Source organism: Phascolarctos cinereus, unplaced genomic scaffold, assembly GCF_003287225.1.
Source record: "Phascolarctos cinereus isolate Bilbo 61053 unplaced genomic scaffold, phaCin_HiC Scaffold_726;HRSCAF=1367, whole genome shotgun sequence".
NCBI classification, from domain to species: Eukaryota; Metazoa; Chordata; class Mammalia; order Diprotodontia; family Phascolarctidae; genus Phascolarctos; species Phascolarctos cinereus.
Genome location: NW_027556098.1, coordinates 416,850,679 through 416,878,613, shown reverse-complemented (window position 1 = coordinate 416,878,613; position 27,935 = coordinate 416,850,679). Strand labels below are relative to the sequence as shown.

The 27,935-nt window shown below is 42.0% G+C and overlaps 1 protein-coding gene across 1 annotated transcript; it reads left to right on the top strand.

Annotated features, from left to right (window-relative positions):
- The first annotated feature begins 55 nt into the window (after window positions 1–55).
- Window positions 56–27,656, top strand: LOC110219989 (uncharacterized). Its single transcript, XM_021003816.2, is given in 5 exon segments — window positions 56–311; window positions 4,546–4,672; window positions 5,442–5,537; window positions 12,824–15,123; window positions 15,125–27,656. Coding segments are annotated over 5 exon segments (2,643 nt in total). The 5' UTR covers window positions 56–278; the 3' UTR covers window positions 15,212–27,656.
- Window positions 27,657–27,935: the final 279 nt, after the last annotated feature.

Below are 27,935 nucleotides of genomic sequence, written 5' to 3'. Positions count from 1 at the left end.
CTCCTGGGTGTGACGCGAGCGGTTACCATGGAAACGGCCGCGGTCTGTCAGGAAACACCTGAAGGGGTGCTTCCGCTTCCTGGTGGTCTTTGTTCGCGTCTGAGGGTCTCCTGGAGCAGCCGGAACCCAGAGCGGAGCCGTGGGGCTGCGAGGCCGCCCTTCGGGCCTCGGGCAGCCTGGGCCGCGGGGGGCCGCGAGGCCGGGCCCCTCCTCTCCCCGGCGCTGCGCCCGCCCCCCGCGCATCTCTCGGGCCTCGCTCCTCCCTCCCCGGGAAGGCCATGGGCCCCGGGATCCCCGCGGCCGGCTTCCAGGTGAGATGAAGTGTCACCCGCGTCCGCGGGCCGAGAAGCCCCCGTGGCCCGCGTGCTGGGCCACCCGCGCCTGCCGCTGCCCCCCCCCCCCCCCCCCCGCCAAAGACTGCCCTACTGTGCACCGGGCAGGTCGCGAGCCTTGCTTAAGCGCCTACTGTGTGTCGGGTCCTGCGCTCCCGGAGCTCACAGCCTGATGGGGAGACGACGTGCAAACAACCAGAAAAAAGCTAAACGATAACAAGCAATAGCTAGCTACCAGCCCATTTTACCCTTGCGACAACCCTGCATCCCCGTTTTACAGATAAGTAAACTGAGGCAAGTGGAAGTTAAGAGACACGCGCAAGGTCACACAGTAAGCGGCCGAAGGAGGATTTGATCTCACTTCCATGCTCCAGGTCCAGGATGCTATCCCCTGCCTCTCGTAGCTGCCTCTGACAACGATATACAAACAAGACGTAAACAGCATACATTGGAGATAACCTGAAAGGAAAAGTACCCAGGCTTCATTGATGTGAACTCATGGGTTTTCTGGCATTGTCTTTCCAGTGTTGTAGTCTAAAGGAGGGAGACATTGATGGGGGCTCAAAGGAGCAGGGCTGGATTCTTGAAAGGTTCTTTGAGATTCTCTTGGGGATGTGCAGGATTTTGTTAGTTGAGGGGAAGAGAATTAACATGTCATCTTTGGGAACCAGCAGGCGGTTCACATTAAGGCGGAGATTACTCAGACCCAGAGCGTAGGAGCTGATAAAGAACACTGGCGGTATTCGGTCACAGCAAGCATCCTTCACTCTGTCATGGGAAGCAGGAGTGCTTTACTGAAGGAGAAGTGTGCTAAGTCAAATTGTAGGGACAATAATGTACCGAGTCAAGACGAGGACGGGTGTCATAGCTCCCAGGGGATTACTTCAATGTTCTCTACAATACTGTTCAAAGAAGTCGAATTTCCATAGCTTAAGAAGGGAATGTGTTCAAGAAAAAGGTGGATGTGGCTGGGATGGGTTTGGGCACTTGAAAGGAAAGAACAGTTAAGGTCTGGGATGTTCTGAGGTTTAACTGAGGAATGGGAGCAAGTGTCATAGGGAAATGAAAATAAGAATCCAGCATTAATTTATAGTGTGCGTAGTGTTTCTTCTACAGATTTTCCCCACTTGCTTTGGGCCGGGATGAGTAAAGCAGGCATTTCGAGGGAGAGCCAGCAGGATATGACATTCTAAGTGTGAGGCCTCTTTAAAACAACAAAACCTTTAAAAATATTTTTGATGGCCTTTGATATTTTAATCAGAGACATTTTCAAGCGTTCCATCCCCTGTGTGGCAATAACACACAACACAGAAATCTTGTCTGACAGTATGTAAAACAGTCTGACCTTTTAGTCCTCCACTTCCCTGCCACGAGGGGAGAAGGCTTATTTTATTATCTGATCTCCAGGGCGGTCTTTAGTTTTCCAATTTATTCCGAGTTCAGTTTCCTTCTAGTGCTCCTCTTTGGCATCACTGCCATTACTGTATCTCTTGGGTCTACTTATGTCACTTTGTACGACTTTATGCAGATCTTCCACATTTCTCTGAATTCCTCACGTTTATAATTTATTTACACGATACACTTGTGTACTGTGGTGTTTAAAACAGTGCTTTGCTACTTTGTGAGTGATTTTTGAAGTCTCTGACCATGGAAGCCAAAGCATGCAGATAGTTAAATGTGGTTAGGAATGCTGAGGTTTTCAGCAAATTGGGCTGTGGAATGCACTTATCGGTGAGCATGCAGAACAGGTGCAGTAGATGTTGGGAGTAGAGACGATCAGTAAGGAAACTCGGGTAGGAAATAGAGACTTTCCATTTGAGATCTCTTGGGGTGAAACACTGGCATGTAGTAGTGAAGTTCAGTTTGTGGACATCCAATCTGATGATGGCTGACCACAGAGGATATATGAAGATCAGGGACATGGATGACATTTCTGCATTGTGAATGTTGAAGTCGACAAGGATGATAGAAAGGGCTGGATAGAAAAGTAAAATGTGAGGTGCTGAAGTTATCAAGGGAAGCCTGAGTGGCTCAGGCCGTTTGAGGACCCGGGAGGCCACATGTGGCCTCAGGCCAAAGGTTCCCCACCCTAGTAGATGATGGCAAACATTATGCCACTTGTGGCTTTCCCTCTGAGGAATTCTCAAAACATGGGTTTCGGTTTCTGGCTCCTCAAATGATTTTATTAGAGGTTTGAAGGAAATTGTATGATTCTGTACCACTAACTTAGAGAAATGCTTGCAAGTTGGAGAGTGGGAACTACATATGTTTTAATGGGGTAGGAAGTTGCTCATTTGCAGAAGCTCTTACTTAGCATGGGCACAGATAAGAGTTAGGGCAGTGTCTTCAGTTCAGTGTTTCAACCTCTACACCAAGCTGGAATATCGAGCACCATCAAAGCAATTGGGTCAGTTGAGGGTCATTTTGGGTCGCCATTTTTTATATGCTCTTGTACATCTCATAGAGATCTGGGTGGAGGTGCCAACAACATTGAACCAAAGAGAGAAACCACAGATCAAGAGAGGGCCTAAAACAAAGCAACTAATGCTGGACAAAGACAGAGGGAGAGGATGAATGACAAATGTGGACAGGGATGAAAAAAACAGTGACCCATGCAAGAGGGGCCAAGAGCCTAGATTTCTTTAGCCCCCATTTTTTAAAGATGGTTGTCATAGCTTGCCAAAACTTCCCTCCCAGAAATAGTTTTGATTTGAGCAACTATCTACCATGTGATGCCAAAGGTTTTACTCTGCCTTCTACCCTAGCAGATTTTCAAGGAAGAAGATTTTGCTCAGTTCCCGTTTATCTAACTAAATCCTGATTATCCTTACTTAGCTTCACTTAAACCAATAGACTCAAACATTTAAAGGGCCTTGTATTAGGGTTTCCTCCCCTGTTTATCAGGACTCGACTTGGCACAATTTCCCTGTGTGTCCTTGTTTTCTCTTTATTTTGGCAAAATATGTATGGGTTATGTAGTTAATGCAAGGTGTACCCCCCTACGCCTTATTTTCCCAAGTCGGACAGCTCAAGGTCATTGTTAAGGCTGATAATTTCCTATGACCAAATCATGCTATTTGAAGCTTGTCATTAATTCTTCAGGCTGTTATTGGCACCCAGAGCCCTGCTTATTTCAAGTAACCAGTTCTGACAGAGCCTGTATTCTGGGGGGTTTATCCTCAGTGTATCCACAAGCAGTGGATCTCAATCTGTTTTTCTCCATCCCTTCAGTAAAGTATTTGGATCTTAAAGGGACACGTTAGATGATAGTGTGCTTTGTTTCCCAGGGAGTCAGGAAGACTTCTGTTGCCTCAGGAACCTTCAATGTCTGTATCTGAAAGGAGAGCCCTGACCTCTGGTCAGATTAGGGGTTCCCTTTCTCCCTAGGTGGAGGCAGAGGCCCTTACATGCCCCGGGAGAGAAGCCAATGCCCGACTAAGAAAGTCGATACTAGCCCTACAGTGTTATAGGTGGGAAATAAAAATGCTTAATCCTTTCGTGGGATAGTGAAATCGAGAGATTCTTGCCTTGTCCATGATTCTCTTCAAGGGAGATATTGTCTCGGGAAAGGTTCTGTCACTGGGATTCCCCCCAGCTTCTGACCATTTGAATAAAGAAACTTGTGTTTTATTTTGTATCTCTGGGGATTTGGCATTTTGAGCTAGGCCTGCTATTCCTTTTAGATCTTTAATTAAAAAGAGGTAAGGAGGAGGTGCACAGTTTAAGAAGCACTGAACAGGTCATGGGTGGAAAAAGTTTAAGAAACCCTGATGTGCAGTCTTAAAGCTTCCCTTAAAGCTTCAACAGCTTCTGGGTGCCCATATTGGCTCTGTGTTACCATGAAAGCACTTGGGGCTCCTTCTGGGGCTTATGGCTTTTGGAATGAAGCACTGCCCAATTTAGTACTCAGCAGAACTAAGTGAAGCTTAGCTACTTCTGTACAGGCATGACTGTTTATTAGGTTCTAAACTACGGGTAAAGCAGGACTCTTTGGGTTTCACTTGAAGAAGCATTACACTGAGGGGCTGAGCAGGGCGGTCACCATGCTGTAGAGTCTAGTAGAAAGTTAGGCACACAACAGGTAAGCGATAAACGTTTGACTCGGAATACATCATTAAAGACACTTGCCGTACCATCAGCTAACCTCAAGTCTCCCCCAAGGTCCTTGTGAGAGAGGATCCCTGGGTGAGAAGGAACCTGTTCAATGTTTCAGGAATCGCTGACCTTCAAGGATGTGGCTGTGGAATTCACCTGGGAGGAGTGGAGACACCTGGACCCTGCTCAGAGAACCTTATTCAGGGAGGTGATGCTGGAGAACTATGGGAACCTGGTCTCCTTGGGTAAAGACAGCCTTCCTTTTCAACTTACAAGCTTCTCATTGGGATGGCTCGGTATTTTCATTTACCGGTGGCTGTGGGGTGCCTGAAGGGCACGGCAGAAATAGAGGAATTGAGCTAGAAATAGAGAAATAGAGCTAGGGGGTGCGGTGGATAGAGCACTGGCCTTGAAGTCAGGAGGACCTGAGTGATGGGCTCTTTTGTTAGTTTTTAGTACTGAGGAGATCTGGAAAAGAGCCAATGGAGAAGCATAGATTTAAGACGCAAGAGATGATTCTTAGAATAAGAAGCATGTCATGGGACCAAGGTTCAGGAAAAGGAATCAGCCTAAGCAAGGAGTGGTGATAATTCTTTGCTCTGTGACTGAAAAGGACAGGAAGTCCTTAACTTGGATAGGACAGACAGGGCTTCAGTATAAGGTCTTTTCTTTGTATAATGAGAAATCTGTAGCTTCATGTTTCTGTGCCAAGCCTGCCCCTTCCCCCATCTTTGTTCCACTAGGTCAGAGATTCTGTTTCAAAACACCAGGGCAGGTACCAGAAAATGTGCAGGATTCTTATTGAATTAGATATACGGGAACGTTTTCTTTTTTTTGAGTCTAAAGTCACTTTGTGAACCACCTTTCTCTACTTACTAATATGAGTTACAAACATCCTTCAGAAGTCCTTAGTTATACCCTCCCTGTGCACTTTGTTCCTAAGTGCTGAGAGCTAGAAATGGATTCTGAGGTGGCCCTGTCCAAAGTATTTTCCCATTTCCTTTCTCTGAGCAGGGCTTACAGTTACCAAACCAGATGTTATCTTCCAGCTGGAAAGAGGAGAAGCGCCATGGATGCTTGAGATAAAAGTGCCAAGCAGCACTCCTGCAGGTGAGTGAGTAAGATGGGAGGCACTCTAAGGAAGAGCTGAGCCATTCGTTTTGAGAGGGGGTGGTGAATGCTTTTGAAACATTTGACTGAAAATCTGTCCTCACAGAGGAGGTCCAAGTCTGTCCAGGTTGAACATTTTCATGTCAATAACTTAGTTTCTATATGGTCACAGAATGATATCTTCTTTTGAATTCTTTCTCAATTCAGATCGGCAGACATTTATTGAACAGCTACTGTGTGCTGACGCTGGGGTTGCAAAGTCAAAAATGGAAGATCTTCTCTTGCCTGAAGGGACTTGTCTACCACTGTGGGGCTCGGTGCGCATACAGGTCTCTTGAGGAGGAAGTGAGCGATGTCAGCTGGGAGGTAGGGGGTAGACAGGAAGAGCAGAAGCTTCATGCAGGAGCTGAGCTGAACCTTAAGGGAAGCCAAAGGATTCTGAGAGGCAGAGGTGAGGAGGTATGCTTGCCAGGCCTCTGGTAGAAAGTTGTGGCACTGGTTTGAGGAAAATCCAGAAACGGTGTAGCCGAAGTATAAGAGTAGATGAGAGGGAATAAGGTGAGGTAAGTCTAGAGAGGCAGATGGGAGCCCAGTCATCAAAGACTTGAAATTTCAGCCTGAGGGTTGTCTGCTTTATATTGGAAGCAATCCAACGGCAGTGGTGTGTACCTTTAGATCACACCTGTGCATCAGGAAGATCATTTTGGCAACTATGTGGATGAGAATGGAAGCAGGGAGTCAGGTTAGAGTCTGTGGTAACAGTCCAGGTGAGATGTGAGGAGGACCTGAGCTAGCGCTGGGGCTGTGCAAGTGTAGAAAAGGCGATAGATCCAAGAGATATGGTGGGGAGAGTTCACATGACCTGGCATGGGGTGTGGGTGCAGAGAAGGAGCTAGAGGATCATCAGTCTAGAGTTGAGGGCCCAGAGTTAGGAAAGGTCATGGAGGTGATGAGTGGGAGGTCCGGGTTTTGACCTCAGATCCTCTAAGTCCAAATGCAGCTCTCTTTCCATTGCTGTTATTCAGTCGTTCAGTCATGTCTGACTCTGTGACCCCCTTTTTCTTGACAAAGATACTGGAGTGGTTTGCCATTTCCTTCTCCAATGTGCCCCCATTTTATAATTGAGGAACTGAGGCAAATAGGAGTTAAGTGACTTGCTCAGGGTTACACAGACAATGAGTGTCTGAGGCTAGATTTGAACTCAAGTCTTCCTGATTTGAAGCCCAGGGCTGATTCCATTGCACCACCTAGCTGCCCCCTTTTTCCACTGTGCCGCAATGAAAGTCCAAACTACCTCCTAATTTGCTAACCTGGGTGAGAGGGCCCTTAATAGAAATGTGAAGTTTAACCCAGGGGGATGGCTTTCTAAGAGAGATTACACATTTTTCTTCCTGGCATTTAAAGCCTGCCACTCTCTGGCTCCCCACCTGCAGGGACAGCATCGTGCAGTGGAAAGGGCACTTGTTTAGAGGTCAGTGAGACCTGCAGTAGTGTGTGACTCTGGGTAAATCACTTCACCTCTCTGCCCCTCAGTCTCCTCATTTGTGAAATGAGGACTTGGACTTGATGACTTTTGAGGTCCTCGCTCCACCCTTTTTCAGGATCATTTCGTGTTACTTCCCTTTGTACCCTTTATGTTCCAGCCAGGATAGTCTGCTAGCTGTTACCCGAATTTGGCGTTCCGCCTTTTGCCTCTGCTTTTGTTGGAATCCATACCTGGAATGTACTAACTTCTCACCTAAAACTCTTAGACCCATCCCTAGTTTCCTTCAAGGCTTATTTCAGGTAACATCTCCCCCACCAAACCTTTCCTGATTTCCTGTATTGTTAGTTCTTTCTCTCAACTCTTTGCCATCAGCAAATAAGAAAAGTATGCCCTCTGTGCTTTTATCTGAATCACTGATAAAAATGTAAATAGCAAAGGGCCAAGCGTGTCTATGAGGAATTCCACTGGATAATTCCTTCCAAGTTGACTTTGAACTTTTAATGTAATTATTTTTTGGGTCTGACTTTTAAACCAGTTCAGAGTATTAATAATGGTGATGATGATGATGTTAACTAACATTTATATAATGCTTTAAGATTTTCAAAGTGCTTTACAGATATTATCTCTTTATCCTCATAAGGACACCTCACAAGGAGGTAAGAGGTATTATCTCAATGTACAGATGAGGAAACTGAGGCAGAAAGATGCAGAATCATCTAGGCTAAGTAACTTGAATTCATCAGGTACAGCCAGATTTTCTCTCAGACATTAATACTCCTCTTCCCTCCCTCAGCAATTTTTGTTCTGTCATCTCCAATTCAAAGGACATTTCTTTTCTTTTTTTTTTTTTTGGTGAGGCAATTGGGTTTAAGTGACTTGCCCAGAGTCACGCAGCTAGTGAGTGTAATATGTCTGAGGCCAGATTTGCTTGGTTCCTCCTGAATCCAGGGCCGGTGCTTTATCCACTGCACCACCAAGCTGCCCCTCAAAGAACATTTCTACTTGGCAAAAAAACCAGAGGCAGGATAAGAGTTGAGGACCTCTGTCTTCTTTCTCTTGTCAGTTATCATTGTCTAACTCATCCCAAGCTGTGCTCCTATCCTTTCTTTCCTCCCAATGTTCCTTTGACAAATTATTTTGTTACCCTTAGCTTGCGTTCTGAGCTTTAGCACTCCTGGCCCTGTTTTTACAGGACCATGTCACTGTCTTAAGTATCCTGTTACTGCCTTTGCTTTCATCTTTTGTACATATCTTTTGCGAATATTAGTTAGTTTATAAGTTCTCTGCATATCCACATCACTCATTTTATATAAATCCTGTTTTTCTTCCTTGTTGGACTGTTTTCCTTTATGTATTGAAGCTCCCATCACAGAAGCTGCTGGTGGTGGTGGTGGCGGGGGTCCTTTATTTTCAAAGAGGACCAGTGACGTCACGGGGTGATGTCTTGACTTGCGAGTGAATTGGATTTAAGTGAGGCAGAGTTTCACAAATTCCTCAGCCTCATTCTCTCTTCCCGAGTCATCAACATCCAATGACAGGGCAAAAGTCAATATGACGGTGATGGCCCAGGATGCAGTGAAAGACCTTTGAGTCCTTGATGCCTGACCAAGCTCTAAGCTCTCCATAGAACCTACTTCAGTCAACTTTATGGCCATTGGAAAAAATTTTTCTCATCTGCTCATTCTACCTGAGAAAGTCTTCATGTGCTTGGAGTAGATGTCCCCCTAACTCACTGATTTGTGGTTTATCGGTTACCCTCAACCTGATTTAGCCCATCTGCTGAGATGGCTTACCGGAGTGTGGCTGCTGTGCATGCCACAGATTCTTGGAGCCACAGGTGAGAGTTGGGTGAAAGTGGACTCCAAAGGTGGATGAGCAGCTCTGAAGAGAGCTTGGTAAGCCATCACACCAGAGGTGTTAGTCCTTCCAGAACCCTGCACATACCCCAACTGAAGTTAACATTGAAGGAGTTGAATGGAGCCATAATGTGTTTTGTCATCTTTATGTGACATATTTCAAGAATTCCTTCTTACCACAAACAGATTTGTGACATCATCATTATTTGAAAGTTCACTTCAGCAATATTAGTCATACCCCATTTTGGGTGACTCTCATATTCTCCCAGAAGTTCAAACAGGAGGCCCACTCCACATGCTAGAGACCTTCGTCACTCCATCTGACATTGCAGATGTAGTCGTGAAGTACCTGGTCCACCTGTCATCCCTTGCTCCTGCCATGTTACTAGGCCATCTTTTCTTCCTAGTATTAGGATTCCTTAATGACGTCCTTTCCTCCTATTCTTTATAGGAGGTCCTCGGTTGTCTGCAGCCTGCTCACACCATCGTGTGCCTCAGCATGATATTCCTTTATTTCTTTGGATGAAGTAGTATTCCATATTTTCCTACCATCTGGAAACACTGGTAAAATGTTAATATTCAAAAAATAGAGTCTTTGCTTTCATGGGAAGATTGGGATTAGTAAAAAAACCTTTGCAGTTATCCAAAGGCAATATGGCCTTCTTTCCCTCTCCTGTTCAATTCTGGGCCCAACTGGTTATCCATTTCTGCTGTCTCACACGTGTGTATATGTATGTGCGCATGTATATGTATGTGCATATGTACATAATACTGAACAAACTCCAAAATGCATGTTAGAATCTGGTCAGCAGACGTTCTTCGATGCTTGTTTTTCCCATGTGGCTGGACAGGCCAAACTCCTCTGAGTGATCGTAGTTTCCTTCTAGGATGCTCTGGAATGTTCTGGAGCCTGATGTACTGAGCACAATGTCGACCACCAAAGGAGCATTTGGAATTCACCTTCCACAGAGAATCTCTCCTGGATATGGACCCTGTGCTAGTTTCCTCCATCATAGTGATCCAGACATCTCTGATTTGTGCCTCACTTGATGTTGGTTATCAGAGGATCATAAAACAGGGGCTATTTTTAAATTTTTTAAGGATGTTTTTCTTAATAGCCTTTGGTTTTAATATCACCTACATGCCCTGCTGTATCCTTTCCCCATCATGCCATATAATTAATAATTTAAAGGAGAAAGAAAGAATAGACAAAAGGTACCACAAAACTAGCACATAAACCAGAAAGCCTGATGTACATGCTACTCACACTCCTCTACTTTTTGCAAAGAAGCAGAAGGTGGAGCTCTTGGTCAGGCTTGGTCTTTATAATTTTGTAGCATTCCGTTGTGATCATTTTCGTTCTTTTCATCCACATTGTTGTAGTCATTGAACATATTGTTGTCTTAGTCCCTCTCACTTCATTTTTAATCAGTCTATAAAAGTCTTTCCCTGCTCCTCCGTATTTGTCATTTCTTATAGAATAGTCTTATTCCGTTATGTTCTTGTATCACAATTTGTTGTTCGTAGTTCTTTGCTACCACAAATTTGCATTGCTTTGACTATTTTGTTATATGTGAGGCCTTTTTTTTTAATGCCCTTGACCCCTCATTGGTTTATGTTTAGCAGTGGAATCTCTAGGTCAGAGATTATGAACATTATAATCACTTTCTTGCGTAATTTCAAATTACTTTCCAGAATGGTTTAAGTTGCAGCTCTACCAACAGTGTGCCCATTTTCCCACAATCCCTGCAACATGGTCTTTTCCTTAGATGTAGGGATGCATGTTTATCCATGTCAAATTTCTCCTTGTTTATGATGGGAGTAATCAGGGACTTCTCCTTGACTGCCTGGACTGGTACTTCCATTGGAGCCGATCACGTGCCCAGGCCCTTTCCAATGGTCCTGTGATTGTACCACTTAGGATAACACAGATGTCCCGGATTCTTGCCAAGGGGCATGTGTGATCTCAGAGACACCTGGCTAGCCCCTTGGTCCCTGTGATGGTAGTAGTGAGTGATAAAGGATTTGCCACTGGACAGGAAGAGCTGCTCACTCTGTGGCTTTAAAAGAGAAACAGCCTTCCTTATTCACTGCCCAGGGTTACATCAGGTAAAGTAGTGCAGTGATGAACTCTGGTCTTCACTGTCTTTATTTTCCTTCATTTAGGAAGGGAGTAAGATTGCATGTTGTTTGATGTGAACTATACCGGATGGCTTGTGCAACTCCTGGGGTTTCCATTTGGCCTTAAACACAATTACTGGCATGGAGGTGACTTTCATTACCTCTTCAGGATCTGGGCTGGGCATGGCTGAAGGGCTTTGACTGCCAGTGCTGGATGTTCTGGTTCAGTTTTACTAGCATCCTGATGTTGAATTATTTCCTTACCAGTCCTGTTTCAAGAGCCATACCAAAAGTTCATTCTGAGAGGTGTCATCAGCCTTCACCTACAGAGTTTCAGGCAGACACTGTTCCTCTACCCACCATCCCTAGAGTGCATGTTTGTATCCACCACTGTAACTCTCTCCATCTCACTAGTAATCATGCTCATGATTGTACTGTGGGGTGATAGGAGAGGCCCATAGCTAAAGCTTATGCCACTGAGGTTGGGATCCAACCTTTCAGAAGGCAGAATCTAATTGCTCCTGGCTGGTCATAGGGAGTAGAGAGTAGGTCAGGGGTAGGGAGACAGGCCAATGGTACTGCAATCCTTGCTCTTCCTCAAACAAGACACTCCGTCTTTTGGCTCCAAACATTTTCAGTGGCTGTTCCCCCATGCCCGGGAAGCTCTCTTTCATTTCTTCCTCTTAGCTTACCTTCAAGTCTCAGCTAAAATCCCACCTTCGACAGGAAGCTTTTCCCAGTCCCCTTTAATTGTAGTGTTTTCCCTCTGTTGATTATTTCTAATTTATCCTCTGCTCATATCTGCAGGGGTTTTTTTCTAGTACCCTTAATTGAGTGTAATTAAGTGTAATTCACTTAGACTTAGATATTTAAATTCATTCATATAAACTAGATGCTCCCTTATTGTGTTTTTGCATAGCTTCACTTCAAATTGCTATTAATAATGTTTGTTCTAAGTGGAAGCAGACCTCCGTAAAGGGTGAACACATGACCTGAGGCACTCTGATTTTGCTTTTGGACAGATCTAATGGTTGGGAAATTTTTGCTTGCCTTAACTAAAATCGACCACCTGGAACTTCTATCCATCTTACTTAAGTTGAAAGTGTAACATGTAGAAAGCTAAGTGTGCATGTGTGATCTGTTAACCTGAATTCAACAAATGCAGTGAAAAATAAATAAACAAAAATTTTTAAATATAAAAAAAAATTACGTTCTAAACATATTTCAGAAGACCAATATATAAAGCATGCTGTCCACCTCTTGGTGGAGAGTTGATGGATTCAGTGTGCAGAATGAAACACAAATTTTTTTACATAGCCAGTATGGGCATTTGTGTGACTTGACTATGCATATTTTAACGAGGGTTTTATTTTTGTTTTTTCCACTGAAATAGGAGGGAGAGGAAAACTAAAAATTGAGTTGTTTAAAGAAATAAAAAAGACAAAAAGGGTCATTGAAGCATTTTTTTCTAAATAGATAAAAGAACAGAAGGAAGGCCAGAAGGAAAAACAGAGAAACAGAACAACTTCAACAGTTAGATCTTGAATTTATTTTATACTTAAAAAAGAAAAAACAAATGGTTTATAATAGAGATTCACAGTTTCAAATATAATCCTCTTTCTGTTCTACTTTTTATGTGAAAATACTGATTTTATTTGGTGTTTGCTAGAAGGTCAGAATAAAAAAATTAATCTAGTGTTTGTTCTACAATTTTAAAATGGCAAATTCTATATAGTAGATGAGGCAGAATCTAGGATTTACTATAAAAAGCAGTTTCCTTTCTCCTAGCACAGAAAGTATTGACTTCTCTTTCTTTCTTTCAGAGTGCCTTAATCTGGAGTCTAGGTGGGAAACAACAGAGACTATTGCAATCCAAGGCATTTCTCTAGGGAAGTTATCTAAGGAAAGAATCCAGGATGATCCATGGGATTCTGTGTTAGGAGAAGCTTGGGAGTGTGCTTTTAGATTGGAACAATGGAAAGCCAGCTATGAAAAGCAATCCCAGCAAGTGACAGTCCCTCATAGAAAAACTTCTGGTTTTTATACCAATGAATGTAATATGTTGGGGACGGGCTTTGGTCTGAGGTCAGTCCTGATTCCACAGCACCAAGATCATAGGGGGAAAAATATCCATAAATGTGATCCACATGGAGTAAACTTCAAACAGTGCTCAGGAAAACGCAAGCATATCATTTTTTCTGAGACGCTTGGCAAATATAAATACAAAAAGTCAGACAGTTGTGACTCACGTCTTACTCAACATGACAGAAAATATACTGAAAAACTAGCATGTGAAGGTGGGAAAGTGTTGAGTAGCAATGCATCCCTTACAAATCATCAGATAATTCCAGCCGCACAGAAATCTTTTCAGTATAATACATGTGGGAAAGACTCTAGCTGCAAATCTCTCCTGTATCAAGAACTTCCTACCGAAGAGGACCCCTCTGTATGTAAGGAATGGGAGAAGTCCTTTAGCTGGCATGAACAACTTACTGAACATAAAAGAGTTCATACCGCAGAAAAACCCTCTGAATGTAATAAATGTGGGAAATCCTTTAGTTGGAGGGGACATCTTGCTTTACATAGGAGAATTCATGCTGGAGAGAAACTTTTTGCGTGCACTGAATGTGGGAAATCCTTTAATCAGCATGGAAAACTTAATGAACATAAGAGAATTCATACTGGAGAGAAACCCTTCCCATGCAATGAATGTGGGAAATCCTTTAATCGGCGGAAAGCACTCATTATCCATAGGAGAATTCATACTGGAGAGAAACCCTTTGGTTGTAGTGAGTGTGGGAAATTCTTCAATCAGAGGGGACACCTTACTGGGCATAAGAAAATTCATACTGGAGAAAAGCCCTTTGAATGTAATGAATGTGGGAAATTCTTTAGGCGAAGACGACACCTTACTAGACATATGGTTATTCATACGGGAGAGAAACCCTTTGAATGTAATGAATGTGGGAAAGCCTTTAATGAATGTGGAAAGCTTACTGAACACAAGAGAATCCACACAGGAGAGAAGCCCTTTGAGTGTACCGAATGTGGAAAATCCTTTAATTCAAACGGACAACTTACTACACACAGGAGAATTCATACTGGAGAGAAACCTTTTGTGTGTAATGAATGTGGGAAATCTTTTAGGTGGTGTCGAGATCTTAATGAACATAAGAGAATTCATACTGGAGAGAAACCCTTTCAGTGTAATGAATGTGGAAAGTCCTTTAATCGTCGAAAAGCACTTATTGTACATAGGAGGATTCATACTGGAGAAAAACCTTTTGAATGTAATGAATGTGGAAAATTCTTCAATCAGCGTGGAAACCTTACTGAACATAAGAGAATTCATACTGGAGAAAAACCTTTTGAATGTAATGAATGTGGGAAATCATTTAACTGGAGAGGGCAGCTTACTATACATAAAAGAATTCATACTGGAGAGAAACCCTTTGTATGCAGTGAATGTGGGAAATCCTTTAATCAATGTGGAAAGCTTACTGAACACAAGAGAATTCATACTGGAGAGAAACCGTTTGAATGTAACGAATGTGGAAAATCCTTTAACTGGAGTGGACAACTTACTACACATAAGAGAGTTCATACGGGAGAGAAACCCTTTGAATGTAATGAATGTGGGAAATCTTTTAGCAGGAGTGCCTCCCTTACTAAACATAAGAGAATCCATACTGGAGAGAAACCCTTTGAATGTACTGAGTGTGGGAAATTCTTTAATTGTCATGCACACCTTACTGAACATAAGAGAATTCATACTGGAGAAAAACCCTTTGAATGTAATGATTGTGGGGTCTCCTTTAGGTGGAGAGGACAACTTACTAGACATAAGAGAATTCATACTGGAGAAAAACCCTTTGAATGCAATGAATGTGGAAAATTCTTCAATCAGCGTGGAAACCTTACTGAACACGAGAGAATTCACACTGGAGAGAAACCCTTTGAATGTAGTGAATGTGGGAAATCCTTTAAACAGCGTGGAAACCTTACGGACCATAAAAGAATTCATACTGGAGAGAAGCCCTTTGAATGTAATCAATGTGGCAAATCCTTTAATCGTCGTGGAAAGCTTACTGACCACAAGAGAATTCATACTGGAGAGAAACCTCTTTGACTGTAGTGAGTGTGGGAATTCCTTTCCCTGTAGAGCAGTGCTTAGTGACATAAGAGAATTCATGTTGCAGAGAAATCCTTGAGTGTAATGAATGTGGATAATCTTTTCACTGGAGAGGATAGCTTACTAGCATAAGACAATTCATTTATGAATGAAATGCTTTGATCGTAGTGGATGTAGGAAATCTTTTAACCAAAGTACAGTTATTATACATGAAATTCATACTGAACTAAAGCTACTTGGAATGTTCAGAATGCAAACTATCTTTTAGCTGGTACCAAGATCTTACTAAGCATGAGAATTCATGCTAGGGAGAAAGCTTTTGTGGAGTACAGTAGTTTCATTGGCTTGTGAATCACCTTGAAATGAACACGTCTCACTGTATTATTAATTTCTGTGTAAAGACACACACTGCATGTCACCAATTTTTCTTTTCTGCTTTCATTTGTTTCCAAGGCATCAGCTTCCCTCCACATCTAGCTTTTCCTCCCTAGATATAAAAGACACATACTTCTTGCTCTGAGCTCCAAAATATCCCTTAACTGCAATTTTTGCAGGGCAAATTAGTAATATTTCATCTTAAATCCATAGTAAAGGCCCAGCATGAGGTCGTTTATCCAGCTATATTTCTCTTCCCTTGTGAACTATTCTCAGTGGAAAAAAAAGGAAGAAAAACTCTTCCATCAGCCCATTTTCATTGAGCCCCAGAGTGGGTCCATTTGGGATACTGGACTGAGCCAACTGGGCACAGTATTGGTAGATTTTAATGGTGGGGCCCTCTGTCTTCTAAATGATTGGGAACCACAGGTGTGGGGTGTGCACAGCTGCGAGGGCTACAGTCCAGGTCTTGCAGTGAACTGCACTCACTACGTTTTAAGCTTCTGGGTATCACTTGTGCTTGTGTATGCCTGCAATAAACCTTGCTATGTTCTAGAACTGCCACGGTATAGTCACTTATAGTGAACCTCCAGTTTGATTAGTATAGCCAATCAGCCAGCACACCCTAGAAACATTAATCAATATAGGAAAATGTTCACTAATGACCTGCTTTATTTGACGGTGTAAAGTTCATGTCCAAGAGAAATCCTTCGTAATTGTTATGGGAAAGTTTTCAGCCACAGCCACTGCCTTGTGTAGCATTAAGGCATTCACAAACAAAGGATGTCAGAAGCCAGAACCCATTCCGACCAGTATTCTCCTCCATTTGCCAGTGATGTCATAGTCATTCAGCCTCTGATTGAAAATCTCCACTGAATGGGAACCACTACCTGAGGAACTTCATATTACTTTTAGATAGTTCTAATTGTTGGAAAGAGGGCAGCTGGGTGGGGCAGTGGACAGAATATTGGGGCTGAAGTCAAGAAGACTCATCATCCTGAGTTTAAATCTGGCCTCAGATACTTAGTAGCTGTGTGATCCTTAGGCAAGTCACTTAACACTGTTTGCCTCAGTTCCTCATCTTTAAAATAAGCTGGAGAAGGAAATGGCAAACCACTCCAGTATCTTGACCAAGAAAACCCCATATGGGGTCATGAAGAGCTGGACACAACTGAAAAGGACTCAACAGCAAGAGTTGTCATAAAGCACTACTTTAGAGCAGAGGTTCTTTTTTTTTAATTTTTTTTTTTTTTTTGCTAAGCAGTGGGGTTAAGTGACTTGCCCAGGATCACACAGCTAGTAAGTGTTTGGTCTGAGGCCAGATTTGAACTCAGGTCCTCCTGACTCCAGTGCTGGTGCTGTATCCACTGTACCACCTAGCTGCCCTAATTATATTTTTTAATGAACAAAAATCCATCTTGATGCCTACCTGAGAAAGAAAACAAAACTGTTACAAACATGTAATCAAACAAAACAAATTCATTCATTGTCTATGTCCAAAAAGAGGCCTTGATTTTACACTTGATTCCAACTTCTTCCGAGGAGGCAGATAGCATGTTTTGTCATAAGTCCTCTGGAATCGTGGTTTATCGTGTTGATCAGAGTTACTAAGTCTTTTAAAGTTGTTTGTCTTTACACTATTGTTTCTATGATATAAATTGTTCTGTTTCTACTCACTTAATTCTGCAATCAGTTCATACAAATCTTTCTATGTTTTTTCTGAAACTATTTCCTTCATCGTTTTTTGTGTGTGTGTGAGGCAATCGGGGTTAAGTGACTTGCCCAGAGTCACACAGCTAGTGAGTGTTGTGTGTCTGAGGCTGGATTTGAACGCAGGTTCTCCTGACTCCAGAGCCAGTACTCTATCCACTATGCCATCTAGCTGCCCCCCTTCATAATTTCTTATAGCACTGCAGTATTCTATCATATTCATATACCATAACTTATTCAGCCATTCCCTGGCTGATGGATACCCCTAAGTTTCTAGTTTTTTACCACTTCCTAAAAAGCTTACATAAATATTTTTTAACATATGGGCTCTTTTCCTCTTTCTTTGATCTCTGAGGTACAGGCCTAGGAGTGATATTGCTGGGTCAAAGGTTATACGCAGTTTAATAACTTTTTGGTCATAGTTCTAAGTTACTTTCCAAAATGGTGGGACCAGGTCACAGCTGCACAAATCAATGTGTTAATATACCTGTTTCCCTTCTCTAGTGTTTGTTGTTTCTGGTTTTTTGTTTGTTTGTTTGTTTGTTTTTGGTCGACTTTGCTAAAATGGTTGTGAGGTGGAACTTCAGAGTTGTTTTACTTTGCATTTTTCTAGTCATTAGGATTTAGAGCATCGGTGCCAAACTCAAATGAAATTGGATCCCTGGGGGTCACATATGGACCTATAAAACCACAAGTTAACATTATATTGTATTTTTATTTTTAAAGACATTTTTCGATTACATTTTAACCTGGTTGAGGCTGTACTTGGGAGTTTTTCAATTGAGTTTGACGCTTGATTTAGAGCATTTTTTCAGATGGCCATTGGCAGCTTGGATTTCTTCCTTTGAAAACTATCTGTTCGTATCCTTTGATCATTTATCAGTTGGGAAACAGCTTCTTATAAATGTGAATCAATTCCACATAGGTATCTTAGAAATGAGAACTTTATCAGAGCAGCTTGCTGCAATAATTTTCCCCCATTTCTATGCTTCTCTTCTGATTTTAGCTGCATTTGGTTTTGTTTGTGTAGTCACTGTTATGATTGGTAATTGTGTGTTTCCCTCCATCTTATACCCCCTCCTTTTCCTTCTCTTCATAAGGAAGGCGTGTTGAAAGGAAGGGAACTGCATCTGCTGTGCGTCAGGCACTACGCTAAGTGCTTTTACAAATATCTCATTTGTATCTCATAACAATGCTGAAAAGGTGTTAACATTTTACATTAACAACATTTTACAGATAAGGAAACTGAGAAAGACAGGCGTGCTGGGCCTAGAGTCTGGAGGATCTGAGTTCAAATTCAGCCGCAGATGTTTACTAGCTATGTAAACCTGGGCAAGTCACTTAACCCTATTTGTCTAGGTTTCCTCATTTGTAGAATGACATGGAGAGCTAAATGGCAAACCACTTTAGTCTCCTTGTCAAGAAAACCCCAAGTGGGTTCACAAAGAGTCGGACATGACTGAAAATTACTGACCAACAAGAAAGTCACAAAGCTAGTAAGTATCTGAAGCTAGATTTGAACTCAGGTCTTCCTGATTCCAGGCCCAGCGCTCTATCCGCTCTGCCGCCTAGCTGTGGTGAAAAGGGAGTGTGCTCATCATCAGTGCTGTAGGTTGGGTGCGGTCTGTTTCTGGTCTTCTGCCTCTCTTCTCTTGCCCTCACCCAGACCCCCATCACAGGTTCTCTTCCTTTCTTTTTCTTTTCAACCTCTCAGAGAGGCACCCTCCTTAGAGTTTGTTTTGTTTAGGACTAATCCATCCTGTAATCTACCATCTCTTATTCCTATTTCTACCTTCTCCCATTTCTCTCCTCTTTTCCCTGTTGAGTAAAATCTATTTCTGTACCCAGTTGTGTGTGTATTCTCCCATCCTTTGACCAGTTCAAAGAAGAGTGAGGTTCAAGTGTCAGCCATTGCTCCCGCCCCTTCTTTGTTTTGTAGTTGTCTTACATACCCAGATTATATGAGTTCATTTTTTTCCCATCCTTCCACTCCCTTTTTCCCCCTAATGTATTCCTTTCCCCATCCTTTTCCATTCTTTTAAAAAGATAACCAAAACCAGAACAAAACCACTCCAGGTCCTTCTGTCTTGTTAGACTCCCTCTGTGACCCCTGATGATGATCGGGTTCTGAAGGGAGACATGTGTTCGAATGTACCCTCCAGACTTTCCCTACCACGGCATAGAAACCTTCACTCTTCGCTTTGGAAGCTCATTCCAACCCTGAACTTCACACACTGGACATACCCTCCTGTCCCTAAGGCCTCTGCCCTGATCAGCTGATTCCTCCCATGGCCTCCATTTTAAGTAAGGTGCCCAGACCAGCCCTATTGTTTTTCCTGTACAGGTTTGACTTATTTGGCCTACCGGCCCTTTAAAAAAAATTTACTCCGCTCCCCTGGGGTTAGGTTAACCCTTATTTTTATTCAATGCCTCCCCCATTGCACCCAAGGCTACTACTGCCTCCTGGATCGTTGTAATGCCCCACTTTGGGAACTTTGCCACACTCCTGATTGTCTGGACTCTCACTACCCAGGTAGCTTCATCTCTCCCATCCCAAGCCCCCACTACTTTTTCAGTTTCCTTTTACGTGTTGTCTTTCCCCTATTAGAATGTAATCTTCTTGAGGGTAGGGATTGTCACTCTGCTGTTATTTGTATTCCCAACACTTAGCATAATTCCTGGCAATAGTAAGTGCTTAATAAATGCTTTATTTGACTTGTTTAAACCTTTATGATTGTTCGCTAATGTTTACTTCTTTATGTTTCTATTAACTCCTGTGTTTGAACTACAAAGTTTCTATGCAACTCTGGTCTTTTCATCAGGAATGATTGGAAGTCCTCTGTTCCATTAAAGATCCTTTTTCTCCTTGTAGTTTTACCTCATATATTCTTTAATTTTTCAGTCTTTTGACTTTGTTTTATGTTGTTTCAAATGTATTTGTCCTGTCAAAATGGAAACTGAAGTTAATCTATCAAGTCAGTTCATGATGAAGCCATCCTTCCTTTTAATAATCACTGCTTCCTTTTTAAATGCTCACAAACCATCCTTTAATCATGAGTTTTAGAATTTTGCCACAGATTAACATCAATCTCACTGACTGATAGTCTTGGAGACTCCATCTTCTTCCCTTTGTTGAAAATAGAACATGTGTCTATCTCTGGTCATGTAGGTCCTCTCCCATTTCCTATGGTCATTCAAATACAATTCACTAACAAGTTTAGCTGTCACCTTTGCCCTTTTTTTCAGCCTTCTGGATGCACTTCATCCGGAATCACACCATATCCTTCCTTATTTTGGGTTTTAATTTCATGAACCCTTTTGAAAGGGGATTTTTGGAAGGAAAAATAGAGCCGCATAATAAAGTCTTCCTCTCTCTTATGCTCCCATACATGCAGAGCTGCAATCTCTTCTTCAGTGCTTCTCACACGGTGTGTGTGTCTTGTTGACTGACCAATGCTCCTGCTGTACCCAAAGCAGCTAGAACTTGCCCTTCTGTTGCCTTTTGTGTTCACAGCCAACCTCAGCTGAAATTGTGCTTTAGCACTCGCAGGACATTCTTAGAAGACCATGGGACTCATTTGTATTCACCTCTAGTTGCCTGCTCTTCATAAAATCTAGAGAATCATGGACTTAGAGATAGAAGTGGCCTTTTAAAGGACATGTAATCCAACCAACCTCCCCCCTCAGCTTTTGTAAACAAATAAGACAGACTCATTTAACTGAGTTTATATGACTTGACCAAGGTCAAACAGGTAGCTCAGGTTTGAACCCAAATTGCCTGATTCCAATTCCACTTCTGTTTGTTCTATGTTAACCTGCCTTCTGCCATCTGTAGTAGTGCTGGAGAGACTTCAGTAATCTGGCTATTTGCCAATGGAGTTTCTGCCCAAAACAGAGCAGCTAATAATTTTTAGCTTGCTCTAATGATAATTTGGTCTTTCAATGAACAGAGACTCTGACAAAGGAAATTTCTAGATTATGCCTGATATCCATTTGAAAAAATCTTAATGTTCTTTTTTATTGTGAGCTTAACAATCACCTATAAACTATTTCAGTATATAAAGAACAAAAAAGAATTATATAAATGTATTATATTATGAAACTGTGGACTTCTGTTAGGTATTAAATTTAATATAGTAGTAACAAAATTTTCAATAGTGTTCCATTTTTCCCTTTGTTTTCTTCTGTGTGTTTTTAAATGTTTTAGCTGTTTTATTGACACTCCACCCCACCCCGATCATTCTCTTGATATGTACTCACTAACTTCCCTTTCCAACAGAGAACCTTTTGAAACAATAAAAATGATAACACATATGATCACAGAAAACAACTCAACGCGTTGACCATGTCTGAAAATGTAAATCCCATTCTGCACCCGTAGTCCATTGCCTCTGCTGAGGAATGGGCTATGTGTTTCATTATTGGTCTTCTAAAAGTCACTGCTGGTTTCTGTTTTGATCAGAGTTCTGTAGCTTTATTTTTTTCTAGTTTTCTTTTCTTATTGTGAATTTAGTCATTAACAGACACAAAGTAGTAACAGTTGTATTTGCTTGTCTCCCCCTGTATTTTGTTTTGTTCTATGTCTTTATGAATTCTCAGGCATAGCCAATGTGGTGTTTGTTTGTTTGTTTGGCTGTATGTTTTAGAAGGAAAGGCTCTTATTTTGGGAGAGGAAGCAGTGAGTGAATGACTAGTGATAGATAAGGGAAACAAATTCAGATTTGTTTGCCTTTACGTCGTTGTGGTCATGGTGTAAGTTGTCCTTCTGGCTCGTTTATCTGTATCAGTTGACATGAGTTTTCCCAGGCGTTTATGACTCCATTGTAGTCGCCATTTCTTACAGTGCAATAACATGCTACTTTCATACACCACAGTTTTTCCAGCCATTCCCCAAATGGTGGGCGCCCACTTGCGTTTGTCCTTCTTTGCTACGACGAAAGGTGTATCATTCATATCCTTTCCTGGCTGGCCTCTCTGAGGTGTATGCCTCATATGCACAGGTTAGTGATTTTCTTCAGATAAGTTCCAAATTGCTATCTAAGTGGCTGTACCGACTCATGGGTCGTAACGATACTGAGTTAGTGTGCCTGTCTTCCCACAGCTCCTCTAGTGATAGTTGTTTTTCCTTTTTATCATCTTGGTCAATCTAATGGGAGTGAGGTGGAACCTCAAAGGGGTTTTTTTTAATTGTCCATTTATCTTCTTATTAGCGATTTGGAACATTTTTAATTGGTTGACAGCTTGAATTTCCTCCTTGCAAAGCTGCCTTTTCAAATCCATTGACAACTTATCTGTTGGGAAATGGCTTTTATTCTAACATATTTACATCATTGACTATTGGATATCAGACCTTCATCAGAAATTTACTACAAAAAAATTTGACTGTTTCCCTTCTAACTCTAATCATTGAATTTGCCTGTTCAAAAACTTTAAATTTTACATAATCACAGTTGCCCATGCCTACTGTGTTCCCTTATGTCCCTTGTTTAATTATGAATTCTATCCTTGGCCGTAGTTGTGAAAAGTGCTTCCTTCCTTTCTCTGATTTTTTGGTATGAAATTTTATATTTTTCAAATTATAAACCATGTATCCATTTGCAGCTTATTCTGGTACAGTCAGACCTACTGTAACACTTGTTTTGAAGACAGATTTGTTGCAACATGATTGCTATATTAAGAAATGATTTAAACATGACTCAGAATTTTGTCTTTTCTGTATGTGATTTTGTCCATGAGAAACAGTGAAAGGAGGGTGTGCGTGGTAAGAGAACACAGAATACTGCGCCACTCAACAATGACTCACAAGTTACCGTTCTTCTGACTCCGACTTCCATGAGCAAACTTCAGTGCTTTTCCAGCACCATACTTATGGCGCATCTTCTGGTGGAATAGGAGCTGTGAGCTAAGAAGGGCTGGCCTCTCCCTAGGCCACCCTCCATCTTCCACCATGGCCTAGGCCCCTGGGTCCAGGAGCTGAAGTCCATGGAGGCGACTCTCACCTGTAGCAGTTTGACTTTGTCAGCCTGGGCCCTTTGGGAACCAGAGTGCACACTCAGCAGAAGCCCAAGGCCAATGTCAGCACTATTTATTATAGTACTGACATATTTCTTTTTTTTTGTTTTGTCTTGTTATTTTGCTGTTTGGTGAGGTGATCGGGGTTAAGTGACTTGCCCGGGGTCACACAGATAGCAAGTGTTAAGCGTCTGAGGCTGGATTTGAACTCAGGTCCTCCTGACTCCAAGGCCAGAGCTCTATTCACTGCGCCACCTAGCTGCCCCAATATTTCTTAACCATTTAATGTAAACTGTTCCAATTTTTATTAAGTTTCTAGTATTTTATGTATTAATAATGAAATTTTTGAGTGTTGTGCCCTAACCCCATTCCTCCCATAAACTCTGTGGGTTTTCTTGCATAATTTGACATAGCATGGTGATTTTTAGGAAAGCCTATACTGCATTATAGCAGAACTGATGAGATATCAGTCTAAATCTAATTTCTGCCTAATTTCTCTTTTTTTTTTTTTTGGGCAGTTGGGGTTAAGTAACTTGCCCAAGGTCACACAGCTAGTAAGCGTCAAGTGTTTGGTCTGAGGTCAGATTTGAACTCAGGTCCTCCTGACTTCAGGGCTGGTGCTCTATCCACTGCACCACCTAGCTGCCCCCAACAGTTTCTGTGAAATAGAGTCCTTACACTAGCGTTTGGGATCTTTAGGTTTATTAAACTATTGTAGAAGTTATACTATCATCTCCTGCTCTCTGTAAATATACACACAGCTTTCCCATCTTGCATCCAGCCATCCTTGCCAGCTGTCGTTGTACGTCACTCATCTTTTCGGCCTAAGTCCTTGAGAAAGCCATTGATATTTGGTGTCTTCATCATCGCACCTCTCACTTCTAAACCTTCTACAGTGTGGCTTCTGGCTCATAATTCACTCAGACACCATCTCCAAAGTTACCAGTGCCAAGTCCAGCGGCCTTTTCTCAGTCCTCCGTCGTCTTGACCTCTCCTCAGCCTTTGATACCATTGATCACCCTCTCCTCCTAGATCTTTTTTCTCTTTGGGTTTTTGTGACCTTGCTCTGATTTGCAGAGTGGAGCAGAGAGCTCTTCCCAAAACATCCCTTTAAGGAAGGTGCCCGAGCCAGCCATCTCTTCGTTTCCTATATAGCTGCCCTCCTTTAGACTTGTACATAATCCCCCTCCCTACTTGCTACCTTTACTTCTAACCCCGGTACTCTTTTCACAACCTCTTCCCCTGAGTTTTTTAGCTTCCTTCTGTGTTTGGCTTCCCCCATTGGGTTTTAAGCTGAGAGCAAGGACTGTCTTTTTTGCGTTGCTGTCCCCAGTGTTTAGCTTGGTGCGTAGCACACAGTTGCAGTTCAGTCATTTTCAGTCATATCTGACTCTTTGTGATCCCATTTGGGGTTTTCTTGGCAAAGATGCTGGAGTGGTTTTCCATTTCCCTTCTCCAGCTCATTTTACAGATGAGTGAACTGAGGCATACAGGGTGAAGTGACCTGCCTGGAGGCACACGGCTAGCAAGTGTCTGAGGCCCGATTTGAACTCATAAAGGTGAGTCTTCCTGATTCCAAGCCCAGTGCTGTATCCACTGCGCCACCTAACTGCCCATAAGCCATAGTAGGCACTTCGTGAATGTTTATTGATTGACTGTTCTCTTGATTCTCCTCCTACCTGTCTGACTGCTTCTTCTCAGTCCCATTTGCTGAGTTTTTTCCAAGTAATACCCATATGAGTGTCCCCAGATGTTTTGTCCTGGGCCTCTTCTCTTTCCCTTTTATACTACATGGCTTGGTGATCCCATCAGCCCTATAGATTCGATTATGATCTCTAATGCAGATGATCCCCAGACAGGCATTTTTAGCCCTAATCTTTCCCTGAGTTCTAGTCCCAAATCACAAACTGCCTTTTGGACATCTCAAATGGATGCTCCATAGGCACCCCAAATTCACCATGTCCAAAAGAAAATTCATTATATTTCCCCCCAAACCCTCCCCTTTTCCCAACTTTCCCATTAATATGGAAGGTATTGCCATCCACCCATTTGTCCAGGCTCTCAACTTCATTGTCATCCTCCATTCCTCACCCGTAACAATCTGTTGTCAAATCCTGTGTTTCTACCTTCACAGCATCTCGTATGTGTCCCCACCTCTCCATTCACTCAGCCACCGTTCTAGTGTCATTTCATGCCTGAACATTGCAGTAGCCTTGTCTCCCTGCCTCAAGTCTTTCCTCTTTCCAATCCATTTTCCATTCAGCTGCCAGAGTGACTTTCTGAAAGCATAGGTCGGCCCATGTCAGTAAACTCCAGTGATGCTGTCTTATCTCCATGATCAGATCTTCTGTTTGGCATTTGAAGCCCTTCATTATAGGGCCCCTTCCCACGTTTTCAGCCCTCCGTGTATGCTGTAGTCCAGCTACTACAATGACCCACTTGGTTTTCTTCATACATAACACCCCACCTCCTGTGTCCATGCCTTTGCACTGGCTGTCCCTAGTGCAGGCACGCTTTCCCTCCTCACCTCCACCTCCTTACTTACCTTGCTTCCGTCAGGACGCATCAGTGCCCACCTTCTACAGAAGGCCTTTTCCAGTCCCCTCAGCATCTAGTACCTTCCCTCTGAGATTACTTCCATTTACACTCCATAGTGTTTGTGCAGTTATATGCATGTTGTCTCCTCCAGTAGGACGTGAGGGCCTTCATGTCCTTAGCACTTAGCGTTGTGCCCAGCACAGAAATGTCTAACAGTGCTTATTGACTATGTGGGTTGGATAGATGGCCACGGAGGTCCCTTCCAACTCTCAGGTTCTGTGATTCTCTTTCTGGTTGATCAAATCTCTTCCGTTGGTCATCTTTTCTGTTTTTTCACCAGTACCAAAGAATTTTAGCGATGGCTGCTTTGTGCTATAGCTTGGAATTTGGTACCGCTAGGCCCTTTCCTTGTACGATTTTTGCTCTTTCTCTTAGGATTCTTGACCTTTTTTCCCTCTCAGTGAATTTTGTTATTATTTTGTCTAGTTCTATAAAATAACCGTTTGGTAATTTGATTAGTACGGCACCAAATCTACAAGTTATGTAGACTTGTCATTTTCATTATATTGGTATAGCCCAACCTTGAATAATTTATCTCTTTGATTAATTTTAGTCAATTATTGGATACTTTCATTTCTGTAAAGAGCGTTTTGCAGTTGGATTCACATGAGGCCCCAGTGTCTCTTGGTAGGTGAATGCCCAGGCGCTTTACATACTTTGAAGCAATTTTGAGAAGAGTTGCTCTTTCTCTCTCCTCTTTTGGGGTTTGTTGGCACTATGCAGAAAGCGGTGGTTTTGTGGATTTGCTTCATGTGGTGCTGCTTTACTGAAGAGGTTTTTAGTTAAATCTCTAGAGGTCTTTAGGTAAACCATCATATCATCTATAAATAATACATTGTTTTCTTTGCCTGTGCTTTTTCTTCCCCTTTTTTGTGTCTGATAATAGCTACCATTTCTAGAATTATCAAATAATCGCTGTGCTGTGAACAACTTGGTTTTACCTTGAGCTTATTAAACAGGCCTCTGTCACTTCCTTACTACATTATAATGCTAACTCTTGGCTTTAGATACTGTTTTCCAAATTAAGGCAATATCTATTATATTTCTTTTTGTTGTTTTTCATAAAAGCAAGTCCTGCATTTTGTCGAGTTTTTTTTTCTGTATCTGTTGCTGTGATAGTGTTTTTATTAATATGGTCTGTTTTGTTTATAGTTTTTTTCCCTAATGGTGAATTATCCCTATATTTGTGGTACAATTCAAACCTGGTCATGGTGAGTAATCTTTCAGTTATGTTGTTATAGCCTTTTTATTTTTATTTTAGTCAATATTTTTACATGACTATTCGTTAGAGATACTTTGTGTGTAATTTTGTTTCTCTGCTTTATTTCTCCCAGGTATAGACATTAGCTTATTTTATCTGATAGGAGATTGATAGGACATTTCCCCCTTTATTTTCTGTTAACAGTTGATTTAATAGTAGAGTTCATTCTTCTTTGACTATGTTATAGAATTTCTAAATCTCTCTGGAAATTTGTAATTTTTTTTCACTTTCATTTTTGAAATTGGTTGTTTGAAATCAGGTTGTTTAAATTCTCTATTTCTTGTTCTGTTAATCCTAGCATTTTATATTTTTAAGTACACATTCCATTTAATTTATTGGTTTTACTGTCTCACAATAGTCTCACAGCTTCCTTTGTTTTCTCATCACACCTTGGGAACCTGCCTGGCATCGAGGGTGGGTGGTTGGGAGAGGAGCTTCAGAACCCATGTGTGCTATTCCAGAGATGCCAAGCCTTAAGTGCCTGCAAAACTCTCAAGTATGGTTCAAATCAGATTAAACTGTAATTGGGAAATAGTTAACAAAGTAAATACAAAATACCACTTCACCACAGATGATGTGAATTTGTGTTTTTCTAAGTCAATAGACAGCCCACAGGAATCTGCTTCTATTGCAGTTTGACACCATCGTGCTCCCCAACATATATGTGTTGAATGGAATGCTTCTAAGCATTTAGAGGAAAAACCAAATGAACTATAGAGAGAAACCTCTTATTCATTTATCGAATTAGCTTTGTTCATGCCTCTGATTGATAGTTCTCACCTGGCAAAGGTATTAGGGTATAGGATTTTGTCACTTCAAGTGGTGTGGGTTAACCCTTTCCATTCCC